Source organism: Thermobia domestica, chromosome 4, assembly GCF_964235325.1.
Source record: "Thermobia domestica chromosome 4, izTheDome1.hap1.1, whole genome shotgun sequence".
In the NCBI taxonomy this organism is placed as follows: domain Eukaryota; kingdom Metazoa; phylum Arthropoda; class Insecta; order Zygentoma; family Lepismatidae; genus Thermobia; species Thermobia domestica.
Window position 1 is genome coordinate 302101626 of NC_137457.1, and position 17265 is coordinate 302118890.

Genomic DNA, 17265 nt, shown 5'->3' on the forward strand with positions numbered 1-17265 from the left:
GATACATATGATGTAATTAGTTTTGATACTCACTGCATCAAGTGAAATATGCAACTTTTTCCCAAAATTTTGCACCTAAAATTTTTAAAATATAAAACAACTTACAGATTTATAATCACAAAAGAAAATCACAAATATCTATAAATGAGATCTCAACATTTTATCATATTTTGTATTTTTAAAACAGTTGATCTGAAAAATTTTCATTTATACTTTTAAGGACTGTTCATTTAAAAACATATGAAAATTAGCTTATTTAAATGAATATAGAGAACATTTTGCTTCATACACGTTCTTAAATGATAAACAACTGAATTAACCTATTTATCTCTGTTTCACCCTCCCAAAACTGAAAAAGACTGTACTGAAATCCCGAGCAAAAATTATCAACTATATCAAAGTAAAACGCAACAAAAACCTGAAGAGGCAGCATCTTTAACATTAACATTCCAGATCTCACAAGAATACTGTGCTGCAAATACGGGTAAGTTCACCTAGAATATTGCATGCAGGGAATCCTAGGAGCAAATTCATTTAATAACAACATTTACAACCTAACATTAAAATAAACAGAAATACTTCAATCTGGTCCTGCTACAACGTTGGATAGGAAGAACAGGCCCTTTGGACAATGCTCTTCTGAAATGGCCTGTCACATTCCCAAATTTAACCCCCCTCCGACAAAACCCAGATGAACAACGAATCAGAATTCAGGAAGCAGCAACATTGGTCACACGAGATATGCTAACCAAAGTCTGGCAGGAGCTATATTTCCGCATAGATGTTTGTCGTATCACACACTGCTTCTATATTGAATCCATACAATGTCGTCAGTTCATCATAAAACCGTAAAGACTCTTGTATCAAATAAAACAATTATATATTTTTTTTAACAAATATGTCAAAGTGGGACTTATTTTAGAGACAGGCTGTACTGTATATATATATATATATATATATATATATATATATATATATATATATAGGATGTCCCAGGAGAAAGGGACAATACTTCGGAAAATCTAGTATGAGTAATTCTGAGCAAAAAAGTTCATATGAACATGGATTCTAATCTCAACGGTTTGAAAGCTACAGGTTGTGAACCAATTTCGACCATATACTGCTTATTGTTCACTGTATTTATTCTACAGAGGTAAGACATAGCGGATTTGAAAAGTGATGGAATAGCCTTTTCAATGGTCTGCAACATGTGACAGTGGTGTCTTTGGAAGGGAAGTTATTGAGGGAAATTTGGGAATCAGTGTTGCCATCCAATTTCCTTACGTAATCTTAACTTTCTCTCAATAACCTCCCTTTCAAAGACACCAATGTCACATGTTGCATACCGTTGGAAAGGCAATTCCATTGTCTTTCAAATCCGCTATATTTCAGTTCTATAGAGTAACTACAGTGTGAGCAAAACGCAACATAAAGTCAAAAATGATTCACAACCTGTAGCTCTCAAACCGATGAGATTAGGATCAATGTTCTTATAAACCTTTTTGTTTAGAATTATCGATACTACCATTTCCCAAAATGTTGCCCCTTCCCCCTGGGACACCCTATGAAATTTAAGAAGAGATAAAAACTTTATTGTGAGTTTCCCAGAGTTACTGATGACAGCAACAGCGATTGTTGAAACACCTTAGTGCAATTAAAATGCATCTGAACTCATTTTTTTCCTTACAAATTACCAGTTGTACTTTTTTGAAATTCCGGATCTGACAGGAACGAGTCTTGTATCACATTCCCTTCCTATTACAAGAAACAAATTAATTATCCATTTTGAAACTAATAACAAAAGGAAATGTGACACAGTGTGTTGTCTTCGGAGCAAATTTTACACAGCAAAAATTTGTGAACGAGGATCTTATTTCGAATTGTCTACCCAAAATCTCATGAAATCTTGAAGCATCGTAATGTCTTTTAATACGTACTGCTATATCAAGTCCTTGCTCACCAGCTAGCCTTCTAGCCAAGGGACTAGCGAAGACCCTCCCTCCTGGTGGAGGACCAGCTAATGAGGGACCCGGGGCGGCTGCAGCTGGAGCTGGAGACGGTGGTGGTGGTGGTGCGGCAGCAGGCGTGGGAGCCGGAGCACTTGGTTGTGGAGGGGGAGGGGGAGCAGCGGTTTCTCCAGTGTCCTGGTAGTCTTTAAAAGCAGCCACATCCCCTTCGCTCTCTACTATTATGCACACAAGCTGAAATATATATATATAAAAGAACATATCAACAACACAGAATGAATGATATACTGAACACAGAATTCTTAAGTCAGTATTACAAATGAACTTAAGTAAAAAACATACAATGTTATATGAGACGATGCGAATGAAAGACATATCTAAGATAAATTAATTTATTTACTTAAAATCTCACTGAAAATGGGCAGAAAATATTCACTCAATCACTCAAAACATCACGAAGCCTCATTATAAAACTAAATTTGGTTGCCTAGCTTCGATGTATATTTTGGATCTGGCAATAGTGACGTAACATAGACATAGCGCTTTCTTCAACTCACCTCATTCTTTCGCACTGTTCTACTCATGGTATTTTAGTATCCTTTATGTTATATTTATTCGTGGTATGTATTCCTTTCTCCACACCTTTTTTTTCTCTTATCAGTTTTTATGCTTGTTACCTTACCACTGAAGACGGAACGAGCTTGTTGTTCCGAAACGTGTGGAGAGTTTCTAGTTTCCCCATGAGACGATTTATTGGCAACTAACCAATTCTTTGTTAATTCCATGAACTGGTTGAAGCACTAACCAGTTCTTTGTTAATTCCATGAACTGGTTGAAGCACTAACCAATTCTTTGTTAATTCCATGAACTGGTTGAAGCACTAACCAATTCTTTGTTAATTCCATGAACTGGTTGAAGCACTAACCAGTTCTTTGTTAATTCCATGAACTGGTTGAAGCACTAACCAATTCTTTGTTAATTCCATGAACTGGTTGAAGCACTAACCAATTCTTTGTTAATACCATTCTTTGTTAATACCATATGTATTCCTTTCTCCACACCTTTTTTTTCTCTTATCAGTTTTTATGCTTGTTACCTTACCACTGAAGACGGAACGAGCTTGTTGTTCCGAAACGTGTGGAGAGTTTCTAGTTTCCCCATGAGACGATTTATTGGCAACTAACCAATTCTTTGTTAATTCCATGAACTGGTTGAAGCACTAACCAGTTCTTTGTTAATTCCATGAACTGGTTGAAGCACTAACCAATTCTTTGTTAATTCCATGAACTGGTTGAAGCACTAACCAATTCTTTGTTAATTCCATGAACTGGTTGAAGCACTAACCAATTCTTTGTTAATACCATGAACTGGTTGAAGCACTAACCAATTCTTTGTTAATACCATGAACTGGTTGAAGCACTAACCAATTCTTTGTTAATACCATGAACTGGTTGAAGCACTAACCAATTCTTTGTTAATTCCATGAACTGGTTGAAGCACTAACCAATTCTTTGTTAATTCCATGAACTGGTTGAAGCACTAACCAATTCTTTGTTAATACCATGAACTGGTTGAAGCACTAACCAATTCTTTGTTAATTCCATGAACTGGTTGAAGCAACATTACTAATCCAGCGTGTGGCAAGGATCGTACAAAATATGCGTTATATTATTATAACTAATTAAATAGACACGTTTGTTCCGCTTACTGATACAAAATGAAATCTTTCGGTTTAACGTCCCACGATTATGCCCTTTAGGCTAAGGGAGAAGAGAATGATAATGGAAGAATTGGTGGAATAAGAAAGTGGGAGGAAATGGGAGAGAGACCCTACGGACACGAAGTTGTCCACCACAAACTTACTTGGCCGGGGAAGTTATTGGTACAAAATTTCTATGCTAGATCAACACAAAGAGTTTGTAAGTATAAACTCAAATTCAATTTGTCCATACAATGGTTGAACCAGTTATCACTTCGACACCGTATGCAATGGACCGACATGCTGCAATTATAAAGAAGCTTACCTGATTCCCAAAGCTTCGACGGTAGTTTCTACCATTATCGGAAAATCTACAGCACAAAAGCTCACAGAATGAAAACGACGGAAGGGACGATCGAAATTGTCTCGGAATTGATTAAGAACTGGACTGTTTAACTAAATTTATTTACTTAAGTTAACATTCCATTTAAACGTTCAAACTATAGCACACACGCCGTTGTAAGAAAGCTGCTATATTTTGAAGTGCAATCTCTATATTAGATTCTTTACTTTCATTGAGCACGAGCATGGAAACACATTAAGGTGCTTAGAAAAGACGAAAAGTAACACATAATGGAAAATACATTACAGTGGAGATGGCATCCAATTACAATGTCACCATAATTCACTAATTACCTTTCCTATTGGAACATCTTTCGATCCCGCCGGTACTAATATTTTAGCCAAATAACCTTCTTCTGGAGTTTCGAAACCCATCGTTGCCTTGTCCGTTTCAATTTCAGCTAGAAGGTCCCCTTCATTCAGCTTGTCCCCTAGGAAAGACAATAATATGGTTTCACAAATGTATTATACATCAACTCTGATACATTTATCATCAATTCGTCTTACTGAACGTGGGTCAATCATTTATTCAAATCTTATCAATTACGTAATCCCCACGATCACAGATATTAACTTCGATAAATTCAATATACGAGGGTGAATTGGAAAGTTCGTGGCCTGACTAGGAAGGAAGCTATTATTCTATCTTTGTATACATTAGCTGAGTAGCTATATCTGTTGGTAGTCATTGTGTAAAATTTCACTTCTCTGTTATTTCAGGTGAGGAGTTTATAAGGCACTAAGTCGGCGGAAGTAATGGAAATTTGTGACATGGAGAAAATCGAGCATCGAGCTGTCATTAAGTATCTGAATAAAAAGGGCATCAATTTTTTGCGATGTTAGGGGCATTATCCTCATTAATTTCTTGGAAAAGGTAAAAACTGTCAAATCTACATACAAATGCACCCTTCTGCGACGTTTGCGTGAAATCAGAATTAAAAGGCCAGGAATGCTGGGAAGAAAGATGTCGTTTCACTTGAACAATACGCGCATTCACACGTCCCTTGCCGCACCCGCCCTATTTGCCTGATCTGGCCCTCGGATTTTCACTTTTTTCAAAAACCTTAAAAAGTTTTTGGGGGTTAACGATTTTCTTCGGATACAGAAGTGAAAAGTGCTGTGCTGGGATATTTTCTAGGGCTAGTGGAATAATTTTTTAAAAGTGGTATTGAAGCGTACCGGAGAGCTGGCGTAAATGTATCTTGGTCGAGGGGGATTGCGTGGAAAAATAAAACATAACTTACCCAAATATTTTTTAATTTTGTATGTCGGGCCACGAATTTTTCAATCCACCCTCGTATTATTTAGTAACACTAGCTAACTAACTAACTAACTAAACTAACTCTATGGCCTATGGAACCCGGAGGTTCAGTGCCGCGTTCACAAAAGCTCTCCACTGACTTCTATTCTTAGCTAATTGGATCCAGTTTCTACTTTGTATTCCTATCTCTGCGAGATCCATCTTAATATTATCCTCCCATCTGCGCCTAGGTCTTCCTAATGGTCGTTTTCCTATGGGTCTACCAGTCAAGACTTTAAAAGCGTTTCTACTTTCTTCCATTCTAGCTACATGACCTGCCCACCTAAGCCTCCTAGACTTGACGACCCTAACAATGTTGGGTAAACCGTATAAACTATGTAGTTCCTCGTTATGAAGCTTCCGCCATTCCCCATTCTCGTTCCTCTTGGGTCCGAATATTCTTCTCAGGATCCTGTTCTCAAATACTTTCAGTCTATGTTCTTCCCTCAGAGTAAGCGACCATGTTTCGCAACCATACAGAACAACAGGCATGATTATCGTTTTATATATTTTAAGCTTCAAATTCCTCGACAGAATTCGCGACGACAAGAGAATTGTCTTTAGTAACACTAGAGACAATAAAAATCTACATCAGTTTTTCTCTACGTGTAGCCCACACATCAGAAGTGGACCTCGAGATATGTTGTTCTGGTCCTTCTTATAGATTAAACATTTGTACAAAAAAAAAAAAAAAAAAAAATTGCGTAGCACACACTATAGTTGAGAGTCTCAAATGGATAAATATTATATAATTAATACATTATATCTACACAAGGATGGTAAACTCATGATGTCACTTTTTAGCTATTTTCTGATTACTCGCTCCGGTGGTTGGTCACAGTAAGATCTATATGCTGAAGGTAGTTGATAATGGGTAGCTTTCACCAGTAAACTGAAGGAATTTGAAATTTAATTAAAAACTTGTAATGTACCCTCCTGTAAAATTGTCCGTATCATTCCTTGGTATCCTTGTATAGATATCATTCAGTAACGTAAATATTACAAATTATAATAACTTTTTATATAGGTATGTTATTTTACAGTATTCTTGATACCCTTCAATATTTAATACTCATTTTAAAATATACGACGAGTGGTGTACGCTCAAAGCACTAAAAACATGAGGTCGCGGTGACTCAATAGCAGAGTGCTCACCTCTGGCGCTTGTGGTCCCTAGTTCGAGCCCAGCTCCCCCCAAATATACTTTATGGAGGACAAACACAGCATGCATGTGGTGGACAAACACAAACAAAAAATGTAGCTGAAATCCATCCAATGCTCATAGAGCCTGCTGCTCAACAAACTTCCAAGCCAAGCAAGAAATCTGAGTGGTTAAGAGGCCCCATCACGGCGAAATTAAAATACCGTTAATTTTACAGTAAGTATGTGATATCTTCAAATAGATAAAAGATAATCAAAATGTGGAACAAGATCGCCCTAGACAATATTATTTTACCGCTATTTATGAAATACCGTTATTATGACTCACTTATCTGCTTTTGATTTCCAACCATTTAGAAAATCGGCATTTATTTTCACGTTTCTAAATGGCTGCAAACGTAAAGCTACTAGGAGACTCGTGATAACGGTACCTCATGCAAAATAATATTGTCTAGGGCGATCTTAAAGAGTTTCGATGATAAATGGGAGTCTGTAGAATAAGATGAAAATTTAGGTTGGGTATCATCGTGCACTACTCCACAATCGATATCAAGAGTGAGTGAAGTAATTTTTGAGGATAGAAGGCAGACAAGTCACGATGTTTGTAATAGAATTTGAGTCTCATATTGGACATTTCAGTGCATTCTATAGAGTCAACTGAGCATAACACGAATTGCAGTAAAGTTTTCTTTCTAGTTGTACGTTCATAACAATGACAGAAGTTGGTTTGGGTTTAAAAAAAAAAAAAAAAAAAAAACTGCCCCCAACCCACCAATCTTGCAACTTCTACTTTTATTATTATTATTATTATTATTATTATTATTATTATTATTATTATTATTATTATTATTATTATTATTATTATCTAAAATGAAATTTCATTGAAAAGGTGCTGTTTTCAACTCCATCGAAGAAATAATAAACGAAATCGCAAGTTCCTGAAAACGCTACAGCCAGTGAACTTGACATACCGGAAAATCGTTGCATACAAGCCAAGGTGAAAATGAAATTAAGATTTACCGTAAGTTCTCCGATTTTTACAGGAAAATTCACGGAAATTATGAGTGGCACTAGTGCAATGTGTTTCAAAATACACCAAGATATTTTCCTCACTCATTTTAATTTCCCTTACCTAACTCTTCTGTGAAATACAGCAATTTCCATGATCTAGGTATATTTTGAAACATTTCTCTGACTCATTTTAATTCCCCTAACTTTCATGATGAGTGTGAACCCTGAAACATGAAAACAATTATATACTCCCTTACCTTCCTTCTTCTCCCAGCTGACAATAGTTCCGGTAGTCATTGTCGGGGAGAGTGCAGGAAGAGGCACTTTCGTATGCGACGGCAAATTATCTGAACTGTAACATCTCGTCAGGCACTCCAGCTGCCATTCCTTGCGGGGGACTTTGTTTAGTGGTGAGGAACCTAACCTGTAATGTACAAATATAAAATCAGATTATCACAAAGTCTTATATGTATACGGGGTGTCTTCAAAAAGTATCGAACCTTATTGTTTCCCGCGTAAACCAATGAAGCGCGGGAGGCTTTTTTAAGTATAGATGTAGAGGGAGCATTTATGAGCATTTTTTTCCGCCTCGATATTACATCAAATTTTGCCAAAAGATAGGCGATATCCAAACGGAAACCATCCAATTTTGAACGAGAATTTGGGCATGAGGAGAGTGTTCGCGAAATTTCAGGCTTTCATCGTCAAACACAACATTCCTGTATGTCGCCAGACTCCCTATTCACCCGACATGGCTCACCTTTACTTTTGGTTATTTTCCAAGCTGAAAATGCCATTGAGAGAGACCCAATTTGAGCCAAGAGAACACACAATGCGGAATGCGACGGCATAGTTGCTCACTATTCCAAAAATTGCGTTCCAGAAGTGTTTCCAACAATGGCGGGAGCGCTGGATGAAGTGTATGCATTACCAAGGAGACTATTTTGAAGGAGATTAGTGTTTCGGATTTCCAAATCAATAAATGTATCTTTGCCAACCAAAAGTTCGATACTTTATGAAACACACACCTGGTATATTACCCCATAGCAGAACATGCCGCGATATGCGACGTGATCGCAGAAAATTTGCCGCGCCTGTGCAGAAAATTGCCAGAGAAAAAAAATATATATATATATATATATATAGGCAACAGAAAAGTATAAAAACATACCTGCTATGTGTAGATGTCTGAAATGCACGGACGACTCGCATAAGAATAGTTTGAACTGTTTTTTTTTACATCGCGTAAAGCGTATTTTTAAGAATCACAAGTGTTTCTTCTGCAGAAATCCTGCGGAAAATTTTTGACTTACAAAAGCTCATCGCAGAAAGATAAAGTTCTGCCATTTGGGGTATATCATATCATGCCAGGGAGGTCTACTTATGTAGTCTAAATAATAATAATAAAATGTGTACTTAGAAAAGGATAATTGTGAAAGTAAGGGTAATCTGGAACTCTTGATCTTTGTACCTAAAAGACTAGAATTTTTTTGCCCCATAATTACTTACATAAATGAAAGTATACGATATCTCTTCACTGTTGAAGATTGTTTATATCTCTTTTTTTTTTCTTCTAACAGTTAAATTAGAAAAAATAATATAAATGTTGCCTTCGTGTAGTGTATACAACTACGGTTTGAGCAATTACAAGTTGATATTAGTTATTATAATCAAACATATTTTCTTCTTATTTTTCCAATTTTTTACTTGCAATTTCGAAAAACGATATTTTCATAAAGAATTATAAAGTACATAAATCATCATTATCATTAGATATTCTGCCATTATTGGCAGGTCTCTTGTTGCAACTGAGAAACTTGCACTTGCTCCCCAATGTTCCGCTAACCTTTTCGTCTTCACGTACGATTTTTCTGTTTTGATACTGTCCATTAATTGTAGTCTCCTTCGCCCTCTCCCTCTCTTTCCTGCCACCATACCAGCTACAACGTCCCTCATGATAAAGTTCCTTCTCATCCAATGTCCCAACCAGTTTCTCTTCCTCTCTTAATATCTAAAATTATTGTTTCCTCCACCACCATTTCTAACGCCCTCTCATTCGTTTTCCTCTCGACACAACAAATTCGTTCCATTGTTCAATTACAGAAATTTACAGGGTGTCTATTAAATTTCCAAAATGAAATTTCGTGACCTTTTCTTTACCAAATAATAAAATTTTCTAACATTTTCAAGAGCAAATTTGGGTTGGAATTAGGCCGAATTTTCATTCATGCGATAGAAGCATACTTTGCTTGCGATTTGGTACCGTTTAAAGCCGACCATAGACATTTTTGGTGGTGAACTTTGACGTTTTATAGAACAAAATTTTCCAATCTGTACTTACATTTGAACAATTAAAACAAATCGTGACCCAAAAGCTAAATTTCGTGACCACTTTCTGATTTCGTGACTTTCGTGACCGATAGACACCGTGATTTAATAAATAAAATTCTCATTAACTAAAATAGCCTAAATTTTCTCTCCAAATATTGCTGACGTCTCCAGTGAATCAACTGCAAAGCTCTGTTAAAAGTTCACCGCGCTGAGTACGTTTTAAAGTGTTTTATTTTAACTTTGGTTCGAAAGCCAATAGGTTCTCATGTGGTTCGGATTCCACGTTAAACCGTACGTCCATATCTCACGGAATTAAACGGGATGCTAAAAAAAATCCAAATCAACCACGATCTGGGCCTGAATCTAATGAAGTTGGTGGGTGCACATATCATACAAGATTAGATTACAGGTCGATCCTCCCTACACTATTTCACCCCGAAAAGATTGCAGGACCACGCCACCCGATTCGTCTATAACAAATAAATTGTATTATCAAGACACCACACCACGGTGGCAGATATTATTGTATGTGATATGATTGTTGCATATATATATCACATCACTACAATATGTTTTAAAGGAGTAATCGAAAAACGTTACTGCCATAAGTCATAAAACTAATTAAGTTCAAAGTGCCATCATTAAATTTGCTAAATGCGAACTCATATGTCACTTCCGCTTCTAAACATTCTCTGCGATGTGAGTCGACTTATTAGTCTAGGCTCTGTCCATAAGAGCTGTAGAAAAGTCGGGGATGACAGCAGATCTCTTCAGAACCTGTTAGAGGGTGATCAATTAATGAAAAAAATCGAAGGTAACACTTCCGCAACCGGGGCCTTCATTGTGAAATTCAATATCCAAAATGGCGCCCGCGCGCAAGTAACAAATTATATTTGAACTTAAATATCTTCTCACAGAAACAAGTTAGAAACTTCGTTTTTGTACCAAATTAAAGATAATTGACAGTAGAAGTAAGAAACCGGGATATATTATTTACATGTTGCCGCCATATTTAAAAATAACGGTTATTTGGGCCAAAAATTAGTTTTTCTCGTTTCTCTTTTTTCATTTCATGACAAATAACTATGAAGTTATTAAAAATATGAAAACACAGTCCAAACTAATTAAAGAAGCATAATCTTAGCTTTCTATCGTTACCAATATCTTTAGTAGATCTTAAAAAATGACGGAGCTATTTAAATTTAAGTGGCGCAGGGTGTAGTGTATTTTGGACTGTTTAATAAATTACCGGAAAAACATTCACTACGCGCAAAACTTTCAAAGCTATTACTTTTCAACAAATTAAAATAGTCCATTCATTTTATCGATAAATTAAAGGTAATAGGTTGCTGTGTGGTAGGAAATGAAATGAAATAATAATGTTATTGCATTTGTCAGATATTATTATTAACATGTTCGTTTATATAATATGTAGCTAATGTTGCAGACTCTAATGTGGACAGTGGAATAATAAAATTCCATAGTTGGCAGTAATATCCTAGACAATGACTATATAATACCTGTTTGGCATCTCCCTATCCCGAAACACTTCTTCCTCTGCATCCGTATTAGACGTAAATGCCTGAATCATTTGCCAGAATCGTGACAAATCTTCAGGTAAAACAATGTCATCTTTCCAAGGGAGGGAAGATGTTATAGCTGCGGATGAAATTCGCAAGGATGGTGTTCTGAAAAGACTTAAGGATCTCAGCGAAGTGCAAAATTTGTGTATTATTGTAATGACGCATTCTATATGTTATATTCAAACAAGAATGGGTTGTTACGGAAGAAAAAGAAAAGAGAACGTAGTGAAACTGAGGAGCTGGATCAACGTTCAATAAAATCTCAATCTGAACCAATGGCAAAGAAAATTAGAGTAGATATTCCAGTTCGACAATCACCATCTTCAAACAAGAAAACAAGAAATGTTTTATGTGTAGTATGTGGGAAAGAGAAACACAACTGAATTAAACAAAAGTACAGAATATGTGAATCAAATCGTGCAACTACATTTTTCTTCGCAACCATGTTCTTTAAGGATGACGGATTTACGAGAACTTGTGACTTGGAGGATGAATTACCTGTATTTTTCGGTGCAGATGTCTATTATCATAAGGCCTGTCTTGAGTACTATCTTTTGAAGTTCAATAAATATTCTCAGAAATCAGATAGCACAACTACCGAGTCTCAGAAAACTAATGAAAGTGCAGTGCTTAATAAAGTGGCGCCAATTATCGAGAAACTATTGGATGAGGGTGTGGATTGATAGTGTCCGAAATTCGAGACTTCATTAATGGAAAAAGTGAACTGACTTTTAATAACAAGAAGTTAAACTTTGGAGAAAAAGTAAGGTTTTCCAAGCCTTCGAAAATAAATAAACCGATTCTAGGTTTCAACTCATTATTTAGTACCGCATAAGTAGCTGACAAACTGAGATCGATTAACATACTTACGAGTGCAGAGAAAGAAGTACGAACGGTTCTCATTCACACAAATTTCTGTATTGAAGAAGAATTTGGGGACAGTCAGCAACTTCATAACTCCTGGCCAACAACTAGAATTCCTCAACCTCTTTTGGATTTCCAAGCAGAAGTACTACAAGTGGGCAAGCTGAACATCATATCTGGGGCCCAAGCGAAGATCTACATACCACTGACGAAGACAGCGAAAATGATCTTGAAGAATTTTCCGACCAACAAAATCTAAATTTTCAGAATCTATTGAAGTCAATGTTCCAGATTTTATTCTACAATATATATCGTAGTAGGAAAGCAACCCTCATGCATTTGATGGTGGCACATTCAATTCATGAGAAATGAAAAATCAGACAACTGATCTCAACTATGAATAAATTAAGTGTGTCACTTGGCTACAAAGATATCATGCAAGCACGAAGCAACCTTGCACAATATACACTAAAGACCTGTTCCTCCACCTTGTCTTTTTCGAACCACTGTCAGGGTGATAGTTTCACGGTAGGAGCTATGGACAATTTCGACCAGGAAGACGTTACTCTGTCAGGAATCCATGATTGCCACGATACCGTCATGGTGCTTTTCCGGGAAGTGTCAACAAAATTCCCATCGAAACCGAGATTGTCGAAATCGGTATTAGCAAGACCTCCAGTCCAAGATCTGCGATTCTTGCTTCCATCTCAGCAATTGAAGAAATAAGAAAGGAAGGTACAACCTATATCGATTCAAAACACGCTGACAATTTCTCCCGAACTGTATGATTTGGACATCGATAATCTGCGTCAGAAAGAGTTTACTCAATACATAATGCATGCTGCATACGAGCTAGAAACTAAATAATCCACTCTAACGCGGGGTACTATGAATGCGATAATAACGGATTTAGATTTTTCCAAGAAACAAGTTGGCTTTCTTCCAGTACTGCCGTGTCCAGTAACGGAATATAATAGTGTATATACAGCAATGAAAAAACTTCCAGATCCTAATTATACACTTAAACCAATCTTCAATGCCTGTAGTATGTGACGAACGGGTGTATTACATTGCTGCCGAAATTCAACTTAGGAGCAATGAATTTTCAAACATTGTACTCATGCTAGGATCATTCCACATGACCTTGTCTGCACAGGAAAGTACATTTCTGGTAGTGGTTTGGAGTCTCTTTTCATAGAAAATGTTTGGGTCCAAAGTAACCAAAAGTATTCTAAAGGGAACTATCTACGTTAGGGCAGTGAGAGGTATGTTTATGAATGCATGCAGATGTGTTTATGCTAAAGGGAAGGCTTTCCTGGAAGAAGAAGGTGAATATTATATCTGTCATCCAGCAGTTCGTGAACACTATGACTATTATGAAAGAAAGACAAGCTTAGCGTGCACTTACCAGTTCATGGGCTTGGTCATTAATTCAGATGAAATATCGAAGCTTTGCAGAACTTTTCAGAGAAACTCAGCTCAATCTCGGAGCAGGGCCGCTGCCTTGAAAAGTTTTTACATCTTTTATTTCTGTTGAAAAGCCTTATAAGAGCTGACCAAGAAGGATACTAGCCGCTGCATCTGTATATTTTACAGCAGTTGCTCCCGGTAATCATAGCATTCAATCGAATCAATTTTCTGTGGTGCGCGTCCCTCTATCTTGAACAGATTAGAAATTTGGAGACCCAACACCCGGAAATAAATGCTGAGTTCATGAATGGCCACTTCGTAGTCAGAAGAACGAACAATGTATTTAACACAGTTGGTGCTGATATGATACTTGAACAGATTATAAATAGATCGAAGAAATCATCGGAAGGAATTATGGGTCAGACGCGCAGAAAGAATTATATTACAGAGTGGGAACTGTCGTACCACGAAGTTCTTTCGACATGCAAAATCTTCAGTCAGATTCTTGGTATATCACAAACACACCATGAGTTTCTTGGTAATGTACTTGATGAAGTTCGTAACTCTGTTAACAGAATGGTAGAATTTTATGGAGCGCAGGGAAATCCCGTACAAAGTTCACAGTCCTGTGAAGTTGTATCATTTCACGTCGCATGAAGTTACACCAGATTCTAATGCAGAAGAAATCCCGACACGTAGCCATGAAGCTTATGTCGCATACCGAAACGAGCGCTTTTGTACAAAACAACTCCGTTGTCGAAGACCATTCACAGACGAAAACTTCCACTGTTTCGTCAAGCAAATAAAGTAGTCTACTTTGTCTACTTTGCAAAAGTTGTTGGGACTGTCTGAGTACGTTTTCGAAGGACATTCATCAATGAATACAGCAATTATTGCTGAAGTTATGATTCAACTTCGTAAAACTCGAGTGAAAGGTTTACAAACATTTGCTGATCTGTTCGATGTATTCCTCAGGAGCGGCAGCAATGTTTAAACACACACCCGCAGGGATTTTATGTGACTATCTAATCAGCTCTGTCAAAAATGTGGAAAGACAGCAAAGGGAAAACGCCTCAGCTATACTACTAACTAATCTGTCATGTACACATTCCTACCGGTGCAAATGGAGAGAGTTTGGGCTTTCCCGAAAAACAAAATTGAAATTCAACATGTCTTAAAAGACTACCTTTGCACAAAAGCAAAGTTTATCGTCTTTGAAATGCATCTGAGTGAATTACTGCTTGAAAATGGTGCAACTCCTGCTATATCTCACTGCTTCTTCAATTGTTCCAAAAATTACATGAGTGTTTCATGTTGGTTGTCAGTAATTTTACATTATGCTCTGAAAAGAAATATGTAAATATTATCTAAAGCACAACTAAATCATATATTCGTAAAAATTTTGAAACTGTAGAAAACCTTAGTTAAACATTATTAGCTCTCACAAGCACACATTATATTACCATCAAATTAAAGTAAATTCTCATGACATCAAAGTCTGCAAAATAAAACAATATAATAATTATATTAGCTACATATTATATGAACGAACATGTTAATAATAATATTTGGCAAATGCAATAACATTATTATTTCATTTCCTACCACACAGCAACCTATTACCTTTAATTTACCGATAAAATGAATGGAATATTTTAATTTGTTGAAAAGTAATAGCTTTGAAAGTTTTGCGCGTAGTGAATGTTTTTCCGGTAATTTATTAAACAGTCCAAAAAACACTACACCTTGCGCCACTTAAATTTAAATAGCTCCGTCATTTTTTAAGATCTACTAAAGATATTGGTAACGATAGAAAGCTAAGATTATGCTTCTTTAATTAGTTTGGACTGTGTTTTCATATTTTTAATAACTTCATAGTTATTTGTCATGAAATGAAAAAAGAGAAACGAGAAAAACTAATTTTTGGCCCCAAATAACCGTTATTTTTAAATATGGCGGCAACATGTAAACAATATATCCCGGTTTCTTACTTCTACTGTCAATTATCTTTAATTTGGTACAAAAACGAAGTTTCTAACTTGTTTCTGTGAGAAGATATTTAAGTTCAAATATAATTTGTTACTTGCGCGCGGGCGCCATTTTGGATATTGAATTTCACAATGAAGGCCCCGGTTGCGGAAGTGTTACCTTCGAATTTTTTCATTAATTGATCACCCTCTAACAGGTTCTGAAGAGATCTGCTGTCATCCCCGACTTTTCTACAGCTCTTATGGACAGAGCCTGGATTATATGAGCCTGGAACGGAATTAGCAGCCTTATCCTGTGTAACTATAGCTGGAAATAGGCTGTTGACGATCTACAAAAGTACTACTCTACAAAACAGTGACACAGAAGAAGGGAATGGCTTCTCTCTCTATCTTATCGCTTTTGCTCTATACAGGTTAGAATTGAAAACGAAAGGTGTAGTGGATTTCTATAACTTCCAATTTTAGTAGAAAGTTAAAGATGAAGATGAAACGTGTTCTTGAGACGCTTACTAGATTTCAGACAACCCCTTCTCCCTATCCATTACCGTTTTTGTTCTATAGTGATCAATGTTAAAACTTGAAATGGTTGATTTCTACCATTTGCATCAAGGGACTTGGTTCCTAACTTGGGACTTTCTACATTATGGTAGAGACCTGCACGGGCCGGGCTTGGGCGGGCCGACTGTTATTCCTTTGGGCCGGGTCGGGCTGGGGTCGATCAATTGCAATTCTCTAATAATTATTGACTTTCGTTAAACGATAATTGGAATAAAGCTAAACGTTGAAGAAAAGTGTCCGTGAAAAATGTTACAAAGAAAGCAATAGCTATTTACAGTTTGTGTTGCTTAGCGGCTCCACTTTCACTATAGAGGATTGCAGGCATTGCGCGGTAAATTGAGCTCTGACCTTGACCTTCACTGAACCCAAAATATCACAAGAAAGGGTGGGAAAGTTTTACCTGTCGCTAAACAATATTGCCATCTTCACTTTATGCTGAAAATCAATTAAGTTAGATTTTTGTTACAGGAAATGGAGTTTTTGCTCTCTCGATGACAACCAAAGTTCTAGGAGGCAATGGCACAATTAAGGAGGCAAGCGTCAGGTTGTGAACCAGAGTTTAGAAAATGTTTCTGAGGCTTAGGTCAAGTTTAATACTAAATTTTGAGAAAGATTGGGGCTCGAGATATTTTTTTTAAAAATTTATCGGGCCTGGGTTGGGACAAGAATTTTAAGAAACTTATCAGGGCGGGCCTAGGAACATTCGGGCTGGATTGGGCTCGGGCCCAATAAATATATATATATATATAACAATACCAATATATATATATATATATATATATATATATATATATACTAACAATACTAAACGTATAATAACATAAAGATAGAACAACACCAATAAATAGTAAAAACAAAATAATCAATAAATACTAATAATGGTAACAATAGAGAAATATATATAACAATAACAATAAACAACAAAAAAAACTCCATAAAAATCAGAAAAAATGAAATCTTCGAGTTTCACGTCCCATGGTTACGCCGAGTA

General features: G+C 36.4%; 1 protein-coding gene across 1 annotated transcript in view; it reads right to left on the reverse strand.

The window, feature by feature from the left end:
• Positions 1-17265, reverse strand: part of muc (dihydrolipoamide S-acetyltransferase muc) — a 63701-nt gene that overhangs the window by 41148 nt on the left and 5288 nt on the right. Inside the window, exons 2-4 of the mRNA XM_081756383.1 lie at positions 7798-7964; positions 4363-4499; positions 1938-2201 (exon numbers count right to left, since the gene is read on the reverse strand). Coding sequence (XP_081612509.1) covers positions 1938-2201; positions 4363-4499; positions 7798-7964 — 568 coding nt within the window. The remainder of the gene's footprint in view (positions 1-1937; positions 2202-4362; positions 4500-7797; positions 7965-17265) is intronic.